General features: G+C 29.9%; 2 protein-coding genes across 2 annotated transcripts; both read left to right on the top strand.

The window, feature by feature from the left end:
* Positions 1 to 13,303: 13,303 nt before the first annotated feature.
* LOC109595307 (S-phase kinase-associated protein 1) lies at positions 13,304 to 14,105 on the top strand. Its single transcript, XM_020010639.2, has 3 exons — positions 13,304 to 13,555; positions 13,605 to 13,770; positions 13,903 to 14,105. Exons 1-3 carry the CDS (start codon positions 13,394 to 13,396, stop codon positions 14,088 to 14,090), a joined length of 516 nt encoding a protein of 171 aa, XP_019866198.2. The 5' UTR covers positions 13,304 to 13,393; the 3' UTR covers positions 14,091 to 14,105.
* LOC109595324 (S-phase kinase-associated protein 1) lies at positions 14,099 to 14,809 on the top strand. Its single transcript, XM_020010660.2, has 3 exons — positions 14,099 to 14,311; positions 14,361 to 14,529; positions 14,575 to 14,809. The coding sequence occupies exons 1-3, from the start codon at positions 14,144 to 14,146 to the stop codon at positions 14,724 to 14,726; spliced, it is 489 nt and encodes a 162-aa protein (XP_019866219.1). The 5' UTR covers positions 14,099 to 14,143; the 3' UTR covers positions 14,727 to 14,809.
* Positions 14,810 to 15,167: the final 358 nt, after the last annotated feature.

Genomic DNA, 15,167 nt, shown 5'->3' with positions numbered 1-15,167 from the left:
GAGCCTAAAAGAATATTTTCTTAATATTTGTTTAAAAATATTATTTACATATCTTTAGGTATAAATACGGCCCTGTCGACACTCCCTATGTGGACACAGTATAAATTTATTTGTTACTCCGTACCTAGTTTGATGGAATATAGGAATTTCAAATTATTTATGTCAAAAAACGCCCACAACAAAATTCTTAGAGAATTTCTATTCATTTCATTTTAATAATAAATTTACTTTATCACAATTTTCTGTTTGTTAATATTTTGTTTTTGTAAAAATATTATTTTAATTAATTTAAGAAGTACTTTTAACAATTTAAATATTACAAACTCCCGATTAATGATATATTATTTTTTTAAGGTATAATATTCAAGAATAATAAAGAGCAATAAATCTGTCTGGTGTTACAAAAGAATAACGATAATTTCGGAGCGTGTGAGTTATGGTAAAATATCGTGGTATTAATAAAATTTACGGTGGTAAATCATGTAGTAAATTTCCTTAAATGGAGAGTAAATTTGCATTATTTACATGGTGATTTATGTAAAGAAATTGTCCTTTTATTTTACCATTTTGATTGTGAATATATTAACGAATCCCGTCAAATAAACTGTAACCATAAATAACACTTAGGGTTTTTGATTTCTCATAAAAAATTATTCAAATATTATCATTAATATTCCGAATGAGAGAAAAAGTATATCGAGAGAATAAAAAAATAGATTGGCGGATTGTACGGGTGACATCCTGAATATGAAAGTGACAGCGACAGGGAAAAAAATAAAATTGATTGGAATCTAAGTGGGTTTTTTATTTAAATTAAACTGGAAATGCGGGAACGGACGGAGAATAGATCCAAGAAGACCGAACGCCAATTATTGAAATTAGTGGAAACTCTGTTGTCGATTCGTTCTTTGTTTGATACAGTTCATAACAAAGATGCTCATAATTATTTATATTGGAAAGAAAAATTATTACGAAATGAAATTTCCACTAATTAAATCCAACTTCTACTTAATCATTGGACCCTTATTGGTATTGAAAAAGTATCAAGAAAACATAATTTATATTATACATTATCCTAGTATTGGTGATTATCTTGATAATTATACTAATTAAAAATTAATTATTCATGTTGGATTCAAATAGGTGACTAAATTATTATATTCATCGAATATAGATTACGTGTGACGAACGAAATTCAATTAATGCGTGTGAAACCAATGAAAAGAATTCACATTCCTTTTGAAAGGAACGAATCGCCTGGGATACGAATCCACTGAAAAACATTAATTACACGAACGAAATGGGATTTCCTTCTTAATAAAAAAACACCGATTCCAGGAGCAATTCCAATTTTTCATTGTACAGACAAATTTATGTGATGGCCACGTTACGCACAAAATGTTTAATTAAGTTGTTTTCGTCATTTCTTTCGGTTTAATTGAAAATGAATTCGCTTATTAAAAAATCCGTCTTGTTTTGTTTTGGGTGCGTGCGAATACGAATTAAATCGAATCTAAACCGTGTAAATAAATCTGTTTTGAACGAATGGAAAAAGTAATTAGCTGAAAACGAACAATCTGAAAAGTCCGTGACTTTGCTACTTGATAAATATCAAAATTATTGTTGACCTTAACATAATTAAATCCTTGTGTTTCCGTTTATGTGTACTTCCGCTTTAACTCGACTCTGTTAAACGAGTATTGTGGCTTTTTAATCGATTTATCAATCTGAGCGTAAACAAAACTCTTTGAAACGGCTCAAACTGTCTAAATTGGATAAAAAATCGACGAATATATTTGGGAGTAATTTAAAAAGTTATAAAACAAACAAACACAGGGATTTTTTAGTATTATTATAAATCATTATCATTCACACACAAAACACAAGATAAATGGCTGACATTGTATAAATAAATGTTCCCTTTTTATACCATCAATTCAAATTAACATTTTCTATAAAATAAAACACGAAAATATTAATCAGAAAGCAACGTGGAAAAAATGGGTCGTTTTATTGCATGGAAGTGACTAATAAATCATGATAAATTTTCAGGACGAAGTTGCTGGAAGTTGTAATTGCCGAGCGATTTATCAAAAATGCAGGAATTGAAATGAAAACTGCCCTGCAAACAATTTACTTTGTACAATTGAATACGTGTATTTATTTCTAACAACCTCTTTAGCTCTTCGTTAACGTTGCGCTATCGATTCGATTATATTTCGATGCAATTATCCCGTCGAGACAACGTTCAAAAAGGTCTTTAATGAGGATCGTACATCGTCTGTCCCGTTTTTAATGGCCGCAGGATGAATTTCAGATTCGCGAAAATAAAGATGCAAGAGCACAAAATCGTTCTAAGAAGGTAATTTATTACTGGGACAAAATGCAACTTCTCAAGCACCGATTACCGCCATTTTTACTACGGAAATTCGTCTTGGTTGACATGATAAAAGAGAAACTTAAACGTGTTCCACATATTATTATGTAGATGTGCTTTTGAGGCATCCAAATTGAGTAATATGACTAAGCCAATTTCGTTGACATCGATGTTTAAATGAACGATCCTTACTGGCACTAATTCGATCATATTGTTCTATTTTCAACGTCCTCTCGTTTATTACGGTATATTGACTACGCACTTAATTAAATTTATGTATGTAAATGTATACAAAATATATTAATATCACGCACGTGTGTCTTGGAGAATCGAGATCGAAATTAGACTCGTAATGGATGGTAAATATTTGTGTCACAGAATTCGTTTTAATTTTGGAATGAGCTTGTGATTATAACTATTCAATTTGGTAGTACAGTTTATTTTAGGAATTGGGTACTGAAAACAAAGGTTTACATAAAAAAAATGTTTTCTCATGTTTTCGAAGCTTTGAAAAAATTAGGCCAAACTTAAATTTACTATTTAAACTGTATAATTTTTAGCCATTTAAATTCGAAATGTTTTAAGTAATTTTCATTCATTCTAACATCTCATAATACTCCATTTGGTTTTACTGGATCAAATATGATGCATTTACTGTTCAATCATTTGAATTGTTTCCCGAAAAACTAATAAATATATAAACAAAATTATATAGTTTTTCTTCTTATCTTGGTCCCTTACGAGTATAACAAAGTTTACGTTAAGAAAATACATTATTGGGTAATTAATTGTGGTTAACAGCTATTTTTATTATAAAAAAATGAGGAGAAAATTTCTACTATAAGAAGATAATTTTTTTACATACAGAAAGATTCATCTAACATATTCATTAGAAATTTATGGAGAATGGAAAAAATTATTCATTTTTATAGCAATTATAACTTGTCTTGAAATACTTTTCTAATTTACTTTGAACAACATTTCATTTTTGATTTTGACGAAAGTATCATCAACTTTATTATTTCCAATAAAACACCTATTTTTAGATTTTCAAATTATACATGTAATTGCAAATAGGATGGGCATACCATGTCCTAAACCAAATAGTTTTTTAGTTATTAATTTTTTTACAAAAATATTGACAGGTTAATGGTCTCCTATAAGGAACCATTTTTGTTACTCCCAAATTTTCTGCAGAGCATTCTTTATTTACGTTTAATTATGTGAATTTTGAAAAATCAATAACTATTATTTTGAATGGAACATCATGTATGTTTTAACATGATTAAATTGAATATTAAAAAATCTTTCGATTGATATAAACACGTTAAATCCAATATTGGCTAGTAATATATGAACAATCAATTTTGCCATGTAATATATTGTCAAGAAACTTTGCCGACGTTTTTCCTCTTCTTACTAACAGAATGTTCTTGTAACAATACATTGTGTGCAAAAGTTTATGATCATAAAACAAAAATATTTTAAATTCAAGAATTATCAGCAGCGCCAAAAGCTTTTGAAGAAACTAATACAAAGTTTTAAATATGTCCAAGCTTCTAATAACTTACATTTATTGAATTTTTCTCTCTACAAAAAGATTAATGTATCGAATGTCAATTTCTGTATATTATAAAATTGAATAATGTAAACCAGCGAAATTAATGTTGAAATGTCATTTTAGTCGAGTCATAAAAGTTTATAATGAAACATTTTATTAAAATAATTATGTATTTCGATTTACCATTTAAACCACCGCCGTGTTAAAAACAAGTAATTTAGTAGAACTTTATCGACGTCATTGATGTCAAGTCTTAGTGTTATATTTATCGATAGTGCGGGGCTTGGAAAAAGCCCATTGCTCGACGTATATCCGTATTTATCGCACCTCTCAGGTGAACAGACATAAATAAAACATTTTATTGAACCACAACCCTATTTGTCATTGGTCGCGACGTATAAACGTCCATTACCCGACCGCTTTAGAGCCGCACTCTTCCAATTTTTCGACGTGTGTGCGGAACACCGTCTTATTAAATTCCGAATGTTTGCCGTCGATTCAATTTCTTGAAAATATTCACGCGCGAAATAGCGCGTGGCCATCCATCAATCATGGAACGAAAGAGTAAACGTCTTTTGGAGTTTACGCGTTGGAGAGAAGCCCACCAGAGTGGAAGGCACCACGTAATTTAATTGAGGCAAGATCAAAGATAAGGTGGAAGTGCCTAAGTGCCATTCGAATTGGAAACGAATTGATGTGTATCTCTTTTGGGGGGTCTTTAGATATGTTAATTTTCTTTCAGTTTTTCGACTACTGTTTGATAATTTGTGCAGTACGGTGACTACATCAATTTAAAGTATGAGATGAGAAATTGAATTACCATTAGTGAAACTTTATAATGCACGTAACGAGCTTCATTTTCGCAGTGTTAAATTTAATACTAACTCCAGAATTTTGTTTCAATGGAAGCTTAACTTAATTCTCCCAACATTTTTCCACTAATTTTCTAGTGCATAAAAATGAATGAAATAGAGAGGTTTATTAAATTGAACAGCTTACTTTGTTCTAATAATTATTTCAAATTAGCTACAGCGGTGGGCAAAGAAATAGTATAGGATTTAAAATTAAACATTTTAAAAGATCTTTCATAAAAGGATTTCAAAATTTATTCAGGCAATTTAAAAAATATACTTCACTATGTTACTTAAAATTCACATATTAATCTGATTTTTTGACCAAAGAAATGGTTCGTTCATAAATATTTACGTTTTGTGGCACTATTTATCAATCAATACTCTTAATAATAAGTATTTAACGTCAAGGTCTAAATATTGCTGACTTTGCTTAAGATATTCCAGAAAAAAAAAACACTCAATGAGAAATACAATAAGAAAACATTCTAACAAAAAATAACTCCTTTTATAGAAAGACATATTAGAAGAATCAGTAAGCGAAATCCTTTCTTATCTTCTAAACAAACAAAAAATTAATTAGAGGACGTTCAGTTATCCAACCATTGGTATCAGAAAAGAATATTCGAACAGGACTAAAGTTTGTTCAAAAATATATTAACCTCTAGAATTTTGTGTTCAATCTAAGTTCAATAGAATTAATTGAGAATTCATATGGCCGTTTGCAGGCTATTATAACGACAAAATATTGACCATATTTTTAAGTTATAATAAATTATATATATTTTAAATATGTGTCATTTCTGTAACCAACCATATTCTGATTAAAATTTCAAGTAAATATTGTATCAATTTAGTTGCAAAGTAAATAATAGTAGAAAGAATAAAGCGTAATTATTTAAAATATAAAAAATGTCCTATTTAGTATTTTTTATTTGTAAATATCCACTATAATTTTGTGTTCTTCAAATAAAAATCTCATACACATAAAAGCAATTTTCTTCCACCGCATTAAAAATTTTAGTATCGACGCTTAGAAAAAATGTGCATGGCCTGCAAAAAAGGATTCCCCACATAAAAAGTGTAGGATCATTTCGAAGCACCGAATGAAAAGGAAAAGTAATAACAAATGGGAGTTTCAAGTTATTTTATGGCCGCGACTTAAATACACATCGTTTTTTAACAAACCCCTTTATGACATAAGCTCTTTAAATATTCTTGTTCCTGAATTGAGTGCTTCTTCGGTTTCGGTTTTATTATTAGAAACCCTGTGCCTTATAATTTCATAAATTGTGACATAAATAAACATTATTAGTTAGTAAACACGACACACTGTTCAGATTTGTGTTTGCAAATACGACAGGTACTTAACATTATCGAGACTATTATTAATCAGATGCGGTTTATTAGATGTGTGATTATCGTATTATCGATCGTCAGACACTCACTAATTAACCGATCGGATATCAAATTAATTATCCCAAGCAACGGATCAGAATACCGTTTTATCAATGGAAAAATATCGGGTTTAGCGGGAACGTGATAAATCAACAGAGGCGATAAATACATCTAAAGGAAAACTACAAATAATATTTATTTTTATATCCTGTAGTGATTTGCGCGGTTTGCAACTCGGAAAATCGTTGCGAGAGGAAATGGGAAATTTATGGACGACCTTATGTCGACACCCCCGGATATAAATCTACAAAGGAGTGTCTTGCTTCCATTCAAAATCTTTAAATACTCCAAACCGACAATAATATATTTATGTGCGTTGCCAGACGAAAAAAAATCCAGACGGATTTATTCCGTGCAAAACCGTTTTTGTTCTTGAACCACGCACACGTTCTCCTGGTAATTCAAAACAAATCCCGAACAGCCTATGGTAATTTCAAACCAAACAGTGCCGAATGTGAATACAAATATGGACCTGAAAATATTCGCTCAACTGTGAATTATGGAAAAAATTGTATTTTGTTCGATGCATAGAATGAAAACATTTAGTTTTATTAGATAAATGTGTGTCATAAATTGCGATATATGCGAATTTTATCAGGCTTGCATAAATTATTTTTGCTTTTGAAAATATTCAATTCTCCATATAAAATTTTAATTAAAAAACGATGCACCAGTTACCGATGAATTTAATTAACAAATTGCATGTTTCGACATTTTTATGCTAATCGATGATAATTATTTAATGATTAATTTGTTGTATTGGTTTGTAATTTAATAAATAATTTAATTATAATTTAGACGTGCATGTTTATTATTAATTAATGCTATCCTATGTAAATTGCTTTGAATTCTCTTATATAACAAGCTAACTTTATCCATGTCGTCTCTTCTTAATTCTCCAATTATAAAATTAATCCTGCAAAATCCTTTAGGATTTCACAAATCATAGTAAAATTATACTCTGCCACAAACTTAAACATGGGTCAACATATTAAATTACTATTTTCAACTCAATATACACATGACAAATATTAATTGCTTGTTCACCAACGTAATTTACGAAAAAAATAACTAGGACAATTTAACCTATTTCTAATTATGCTTTGATTGATTACTATTTTTATAAAGTCAGTCATTTGTGCTAATCGTCTTTTTGTTTGATAATTATTTTCCTATTATTGATTTCATCATTAAGAGATATACAGTTAAACCTCAATAATTTGACAGTCTGATAGCTTGAATTAAATTGGTTACCGACGTCTAAAAAATAATGGATAACTTCAAGTTATGTCTTAATAATTCGAACAGTATATCTACCAGTAAGTTCCAGAGAATCGAATTTTTAGATGGATTCCGACGTTCGATGGATTTTGATGACTCTCCGTGTACTTTGTTTTTAACTTAAGAATAGCTTATAATTTTTAAAAAATATCTGAAAGGACTTAAAAGGAAGGAAGGAATATAAATAAATTTTATGAAATAATCATACAAATGTCTTTAAAGTGTAATGTAAAAAAGATATAAAATATAGAAAATAGATAAAAAAATCTTTCTTTATCGACTTCTGTTCAGTTAAATTGAAGTTATCGAGTTTTACCATTTTCAATTTTTACTACCACTCTATTTTAAGAGAATAGATAAGAAATGGCAAATGTTCTCAGTGTAAAATATTAAATTGTCTTAAATGTAACTTTAATTGGTTAATTTGAAAGAAAATTGCAACTGAAAATGTTTCTTTCTGTGCTAGTTTTATTGAAGGTATTTATTTTATTTATATAGGACGATTCAACTAACTTATAATGAATGTTTATGGAGAAAAAAAATGTTGAATTATAACTTAACTTGAACTAATTTGTAATTTTTTATTTTAAATTATATCTGTAATCCCAAATACCTAAACACAACAGTTTTTAATTATTAATTTTTGTCACTAAATTTTACCAGATTTTTAGTCTAACTAAAACCTCTGCAAAGCCATCAAATTTGATGGTGGAATGTTTTAATTGCCATATAAAATCCAATCAATAGTTTTTCCATTCTTCAGAAACTGTTAATTAGTAAGTTTATAATTAGAATCAATTAGTAGCTGAAGACTTAAACGATTCAAAGTTTTACTCTATTTTTCATTTTCCTTTAATTTTAACTCTAACAAAAATTATAAGTTGCATAAACAAATCAAATTAATTACCCGAAAGAGCTCGTGAAAGCAACAGTTGCATGCAACAATTTCCCCCTCATTTTCTCAGTTGTGAATGTTTCAGAGAGTCGCGACGCCCTTTCTAAGCTGGTCGCAGTCGGACGACGCCGAAACTTCTTGAAATCGCAGTCATCTTTTTTAACTAGCATTTATTCGTTTCCTGACATTTATAACGATGCTCATTTGAATCAATTTAAAGATGTAGTTTTCGAATTATATCAAAGAGAAGTTCCGTAATAGTTTTAACTCGGAAATCCATTGTTTAAGAACATATCAATTTCAGAAGAGCTGGGAAAGTTTCCTGCAGAAAATTTCCAATATTAAGGCTGAAGTAAAGCAGGATAAACTAATGCAAAGCTCGAATTACAAATATTTCCTTTATTTCTGGTAGAATTAGATTTTGCAAAACTTTCTTAATCCCCAATAAATCGAAGACATACTGGAGTTTGAAACTAAACGTATGCACGTGTATTATCCAAGCAATAATTAAGAGTATTAAAAAAACAACAATAACTAAAAAAATTCACGAACAAAATGTGGAGAACCAGATTTTAATTAAAACTTTTACCGATAAAACTGTTCCGAACTTGACAGTTTCAGTTAATTTAACAACTTTCAGATGCACATAGCAAAAAGGTTCGACTTGAAACGAGAACTCGATCTTTAATTAAGATGCGTTTCCAATCGGGATAATCTTCATAGTTTTTACCATAGCTCCAAACTAATTCCACCCTTTCCAAGTTACACTTACGTAATTTTGGCCAATTATTTAATATATGCAACGATGAGAATAATAAATATTCTGTATGCAAAACACAAACGTAACATGCAGAAGTTAACATAAATCTGTGTGTGTATTGTTAAATAAAACCGACGCAAACATGTTGATGTATCCATTTCTCATTAAAAACATATGTACTCACGACACGTGCGCAACGTTGCTAATTAATTATCGTGCATTCAAAACCAACGAACACATTGTTACACAAAAAATTACTGCTAAAATGAATTGTGAAAATGGTGAATGCGCGGTCCTAGTTATTGTACCGTTCAAAATTCCAAATTATACCTTTTACTCTAGTTAATATTGAATGGATTTAATTAACTAAAACATCGTTCTGTATGTATTAGTGTAATCTCGAAAGCTTTGTGCACAATTTCGTTCATAGTTTTCTTTCAAAACGGACAATTGTTCACATTTTACGACCAGTAATAATCCCACTTTCATTTTAGGAACCGGGAAAAAATGTAACGTTTACATAAAGAATTATTAATGAACATTCTTAATCATCTCTTTTCAGAACATTCTGTTAATCCGATTTCGGCTTTTATTCCAGTTTAATTATCGTTTTAAACGAAATATTTATTCATGTAAGCGGTTTTGATATCAAAAAAATACTAAATTGCCTTTATTTTAATAGATTTTATAATTCATATTTTAATTTAAGATTATAAAAATAAAATATATTCTCAATATAAATGATCCTGATTATCTTGGAAACTCAAATATAAGTTCCATGTTTTTTTCCAATTTTATTATTATATATATTTCTCTAGACATCGACTATTTTATAATTTATTTCATTTATTTTAATATTTTTTTCTTTAAAAAACAATTTAATTTAGTACTTCGTACTTCCACCTCTGCTTTTCAATAATTTATTTACATGCCTCAGCTTGCCTCTTATTAGATTATCAATAAATTCCTGAGGGATATTAATCCATTCTTCAATGGTACCTGTATTAGGTCTGGAATACTCATGGGTGGATTTAAACATTATCAAATTAATATGGACAAGTAATCCCATATATGCTCAATTAGGTTCATGTCCAAGAAAAGTGATGTTCATTTCATTCGCTTAGATTGTACAATACAATATGTATAATATCATTGTAAATTTGTTCAGCCACACCTAAGAGGAATTGTGGAAACAAATTCAAGATTTAATTAACATTTTAAAGAAGAATATGGAAATTATGCAAAGTGTATGGGTTAATATTATTCGTCGTATTAATCTTAGTATACATGAAAAAGGTGGTTACTTTTAACAAATTTATTATATTGTCTGTCCTTTAAACGCATTATGCTGACAAACAATTTCTACTAGAGACATAAGGCAAACAAATATTGCAATTCCAGAAACATGCTTTTGTACTATTGTAACATTTATTTTCACCTGAAAAATTGGTGGTAGATTTCTGTACTTAACTACTGACCTCAGAAACATCTTGTGTTTGTACCTAATATATTATAAATTCACTAAATTGAATATTCCCTTAACCAGAATTTGGATGGGCTTAGTAAAATTTACTGAAAGTACTTAAAGCTTAAAAAATCGCCTTCAAGAAGTTTACCTGGCCTTAAAAAATATCATTAATCATTATTCCACTTGAAAATTCATTACAAGTCTCATAAAGCTAAATTGAAAACAAAATCGATGCCGCTTTTAAAACATCCTGATATTTAATAAAAGTTTGCCAATAGTTGTTTCTTTCAAATTCCCCAAAAAGGCCATCATGTTTTTTTTATCACTTTTTAATTAATACACGAATACATAAATTAATCAATTTTAGGCGTACAACAATGTCAATGAGTGTATTTAAGCACAATTTCGATTTCAATTAGTTTCCAATCGTCCCTTCCGTTTAATTTTTAATTCGTTCGGGATTGAATTATACTCAGTTAATCTGATATTCTAATAGACCGAACCGACTGACTCTTTTACGTCGATTCTTTTTCGAATCACCATATTTCGATTTGCAATTCATATTAGATTTATACATTTTACCTCACGGATTTTAGTTTATTAATAACGTCCTCGTGGGCGGGTTGATTGAATTCCAATGACAGCCGTAATTGTTTCGGTACTTGAAGTTTACCCTGAAATTAAGTTGCAAAGAACAAACAAACAGGGATTATTCGATTCGAGCCTGCCAGACCGGAAGAAAAGGACCGTTTTGAGCGACATGTAGGTGGACGTTGTCGCCCACGATTTACCGTCGCAATTGTCTTCCTATCCGGAATTGTGATGTCCGACTTTTTCCGCCCTTTTATTGCTCCTCATGGTTTTCTTCATTGTCACATATCGAATTCGATTTTCGCCGCGATCGTCCGATCAGAATAAAATGCGACGACGTTTAAGTGATGTTATGGCAATTTGCCGAATTAGACCATTGTAAATTCCGCGACTTTAATCAAGGCAACGATTCGTGGAGAATCCGTTCCGAGCAATTTAACGCAGGAGAAAATGAAAGCGCTTTTCAACCCTCCTAGCGAAACCATTGTCTCACTTTTGTTACCCCATAGTCTCGAGTAGAAAAAACTTTTTGCGGTCGCAAATAACTCTGTCGCAGGTTTAAATAATGCTAAACGTACATGTGTTTCGGGTTACGGAATGCTTTTGACTAGTCCCATTAGCTTTACACTCTAATTACTAGGCGTATTTTGTGAATTTGTGTCTGCGTTAATTTTTTTGTTCATACAAATGCCGCAAAAACGTGCCAGTTTTAATAAACTGGGTTTTAGGCCGAAAAAAAAAGACGGTGATTATAGTCGTGTCAATTTAATGTAGAAACGTGTACAACAAACAAACACGTCACTTGGTAAATATGTACAAGGTTTTTACAGTTGGGATTGCGTATCAGTATCGGAAAATTTCCAGAGAAAACCCTCACGAAACCGACTCCTCAAAAACTCTAATAGATAAGAGGGGTTAACGTAATAACGGTTGAAATGATAAAGAAACATAACTGGAAATAATCCAATATGAAACCTCGAGACATTCCCCAGATATCTGCTACTGGAAACGGTGCCTTAAGGTGTCTGAATAATCTTAAAAATACATAGGCTCAAAAAAAGTGGAGTCGAATAATTCGATTTGTTTATTTTCGGTGCACGTTTTCAGGGGCGACGTTTTTCTTCAGTGTCGTCGTCTAAATTAATTAAAATGAAGAGCATACAAAAACAATTAATTAATAAACATGAACAATATGTTTATCGGCACGGGAGCATTTCGCACGGTTGCTAACGTAATTAAGACATCTACTTATTGTATTTGCCTAGTTGTCTGCCAATTTACATTTAAATTAAATGTACCCTCAAGATTCAGACGTTTCATCTATTAACTTGTTTCCATTTCAAATGTTTACCTCTTATTTCTTACTAATATTGAGTGTCGTGTCTAAAATAGGGAAAACCCATTTTGTAAATGACTAGAAAAACAATTCCCATAAACTATTATTGTATACAATCTTTTCTCTAATTAATTCGTTATTTTTATTTCAATTTTACGAATTTATAATTATTAATTTAATTTAATATATACAAAATATATAATTTTGAGAAAACTATTAATTATATTGTAAATTTTGTTTAATTTTTCATTATACAAAAATAAACATTTTATTTCAATTTTATCTGTTTATTAAATATTCTTCATTTTATAATCCAGAAAAATGTTTTTTATCTAAGTTAAGAATTTTGCTGATTTTTTCATTCTATCAAAAAAACATGATTTATACACATTTTATGTTATTTTTGCAATATACCAAATGAAAATTATAGAAAAATTAATTATTTTAATTTTATACATTTATATTTATTAATGTTTGGAATTTTTGTTTCAGAAATTAATTTAGATTTTAAGAAAACTAATTAGAATTTTTAAAAAGCTTTTAACTTTTACTCTAAATCAAATGAAATAATATTAATTAATTGAAACTTAACAAGTTACTACGTGAGTATAAAGATACAAAGAAATGATGATGAAAACAAGTGAATTTCTTGACTGGCTTAACAATATTCACACTCAATCTGGTGAATGATTTATTGAAAATTAATTAATTACTTTTTCCGTTTTCATGGTAACAATGACAGAAATACTCGTGACATTTTGATACTTGTAAGTAATAAATTCGCATTTGAAGATATAGTAAAATTCTTGGTACAAATGTCAATAATAAAACTAGAAAGTGGTGATGGAGATAGATTTGATATTGACATGGATGTCGCGAAGTGTTCTGTTATCCTGTCAACCATGGTTGAGCACTTAGGTAACGTCGACGACGAGATTGTGCCTTTGCCCAATATAAGTTCAGTGATCTTACAAAAGGTAATTGTTTAAAAATATCATTGAAACTTGCTAATTAAAACTCAATTAGATAATCGATTGGGCGACTTATCACAAAGACGATCCTCCACTTCCAGAGGATGAGGGCAAGGAGCGAATTAGTGATGATATTTTGGAATGGGACGCAAAGTTTTTACAAGACGATCATCTCACTATATTTGATTTGATTTTGGCTGCTGATTTTTTACAAATTAGAGGTACGTTTCTGTATAATATTTAATGAATTTTAAATTTCGAACTGGAATTCGAATATTCCCAACAAGCGGATGTACAGATTTCCACAGAAAGTGTTTGTGTTCTTGAATTTTAGCTTAATTTATACTTTATAGGACTCATCGAATTAACAAGCAAAAAACTGGCGAACATGATGAAGGGCAAAACATCGGAGGATATTCGCAGAATATTCAACATTGAAAACGACTATACTGAAACAGAAGAAAGAGAACTAGCTGAATTTACAGAACAAATAAACTATTTTAAATATTTGTTGTTTGTTTTTTTATCTCATTTTATATAACTGTCAAATTTGAGTAGAGGGTTTTGACAGACATCACAAGGTAATATTTAATAATGCGTTTCATAAGGTTGAAGAGCGGGGATGGAGAGATATTCAAAGTTGATCCGGAAATAGCAAAGTGCTCCGGACTTATAATGGGTTTGATTGAAAGCTTAGGAATCGAAGACAACGAAGAAGAAATTGTGCCATTGCCCAACATTAACTCTATTATTCTACGAAAGGTAAACTAATATTCAATATTATCAGATGCTAATGACTAGATTTATTTAGGTATTGCAATGGACGAAATACCACAAAAACGACCCCCCATTTGTAGAGGACGAAGACTGGAAAGAGAAGCGAACCGATGATATTTGCGCTTGGGACTCGCAATTCTTGCAGGTCGACCAAGGAACTTTGTTCGAATTGATGGCTGCGGCTGACTGTTTGGAAATAAAAGGTACATTTTGTTCAATTTCGATAAAATTTTTATTAAGGCTTCCAGGTCTCATGGACGTCACCTGTAAGACACTAGCCAACATGATCAAGAGCAGAGAACCGGAGGAACTGAGGAGAATTTTTAATATCAAAAATGATTTCACTGCTATAGAGGAAGCACAAGTCAGAATAGATAATTCTTGGTGTGAAAAAAAGTAATAACTCTTGATGAATATGTAGAAATTGTTGTGAAAATTGTAAATTGTTGTGAATGCTGTTTTATAAATAAATTTCAGCTTAAATGAATATAACTTTGGCTACCTATACGTAATCTTTAAAACTGGAAAAAACTAAATTCAAATTTTAAATTTTTAAAATGCTTTTGAATTATTATTAGCTTTAATTTTTTATTGTACTCAAATTGTGAAATATAATTTAAGCATTTAAACTCTCAGAAATTTATTAATGATGCTCTATTACTGGTCAAAACCTTCTTCCCGATCTTTTTCGCAACTATTACCTCTCTGAGGAACAAACCTTTCTTCTTTTTTGAAGTAGTTACCTTGTTGCTATGTTGTTTTGATTTCAACATGTATCCCACATCCCCACAATTTTTAAACTTTACCACACTTTTAAGTTTACTTAGTTGGTATCGGTTTA

Source organism: Aethina tumida, chromosome 3, assembly GCF_024364675.1.
Source record: "Aethina tumida isolate Nest 87 chromosome 3, icAetTumi1.1, whole genome shotgun sequence".
Lineage (NCBI taxonomy): Eukaryota > Metazoa > Arthropoda > Insecta > Coleoptera > Nitidulidae > Aethina > Aethina tumida.
Note: the sequence above shows the minus strand (reverse complement) of the source record. Positions and strands in the feature narration are given on the sequence as shown.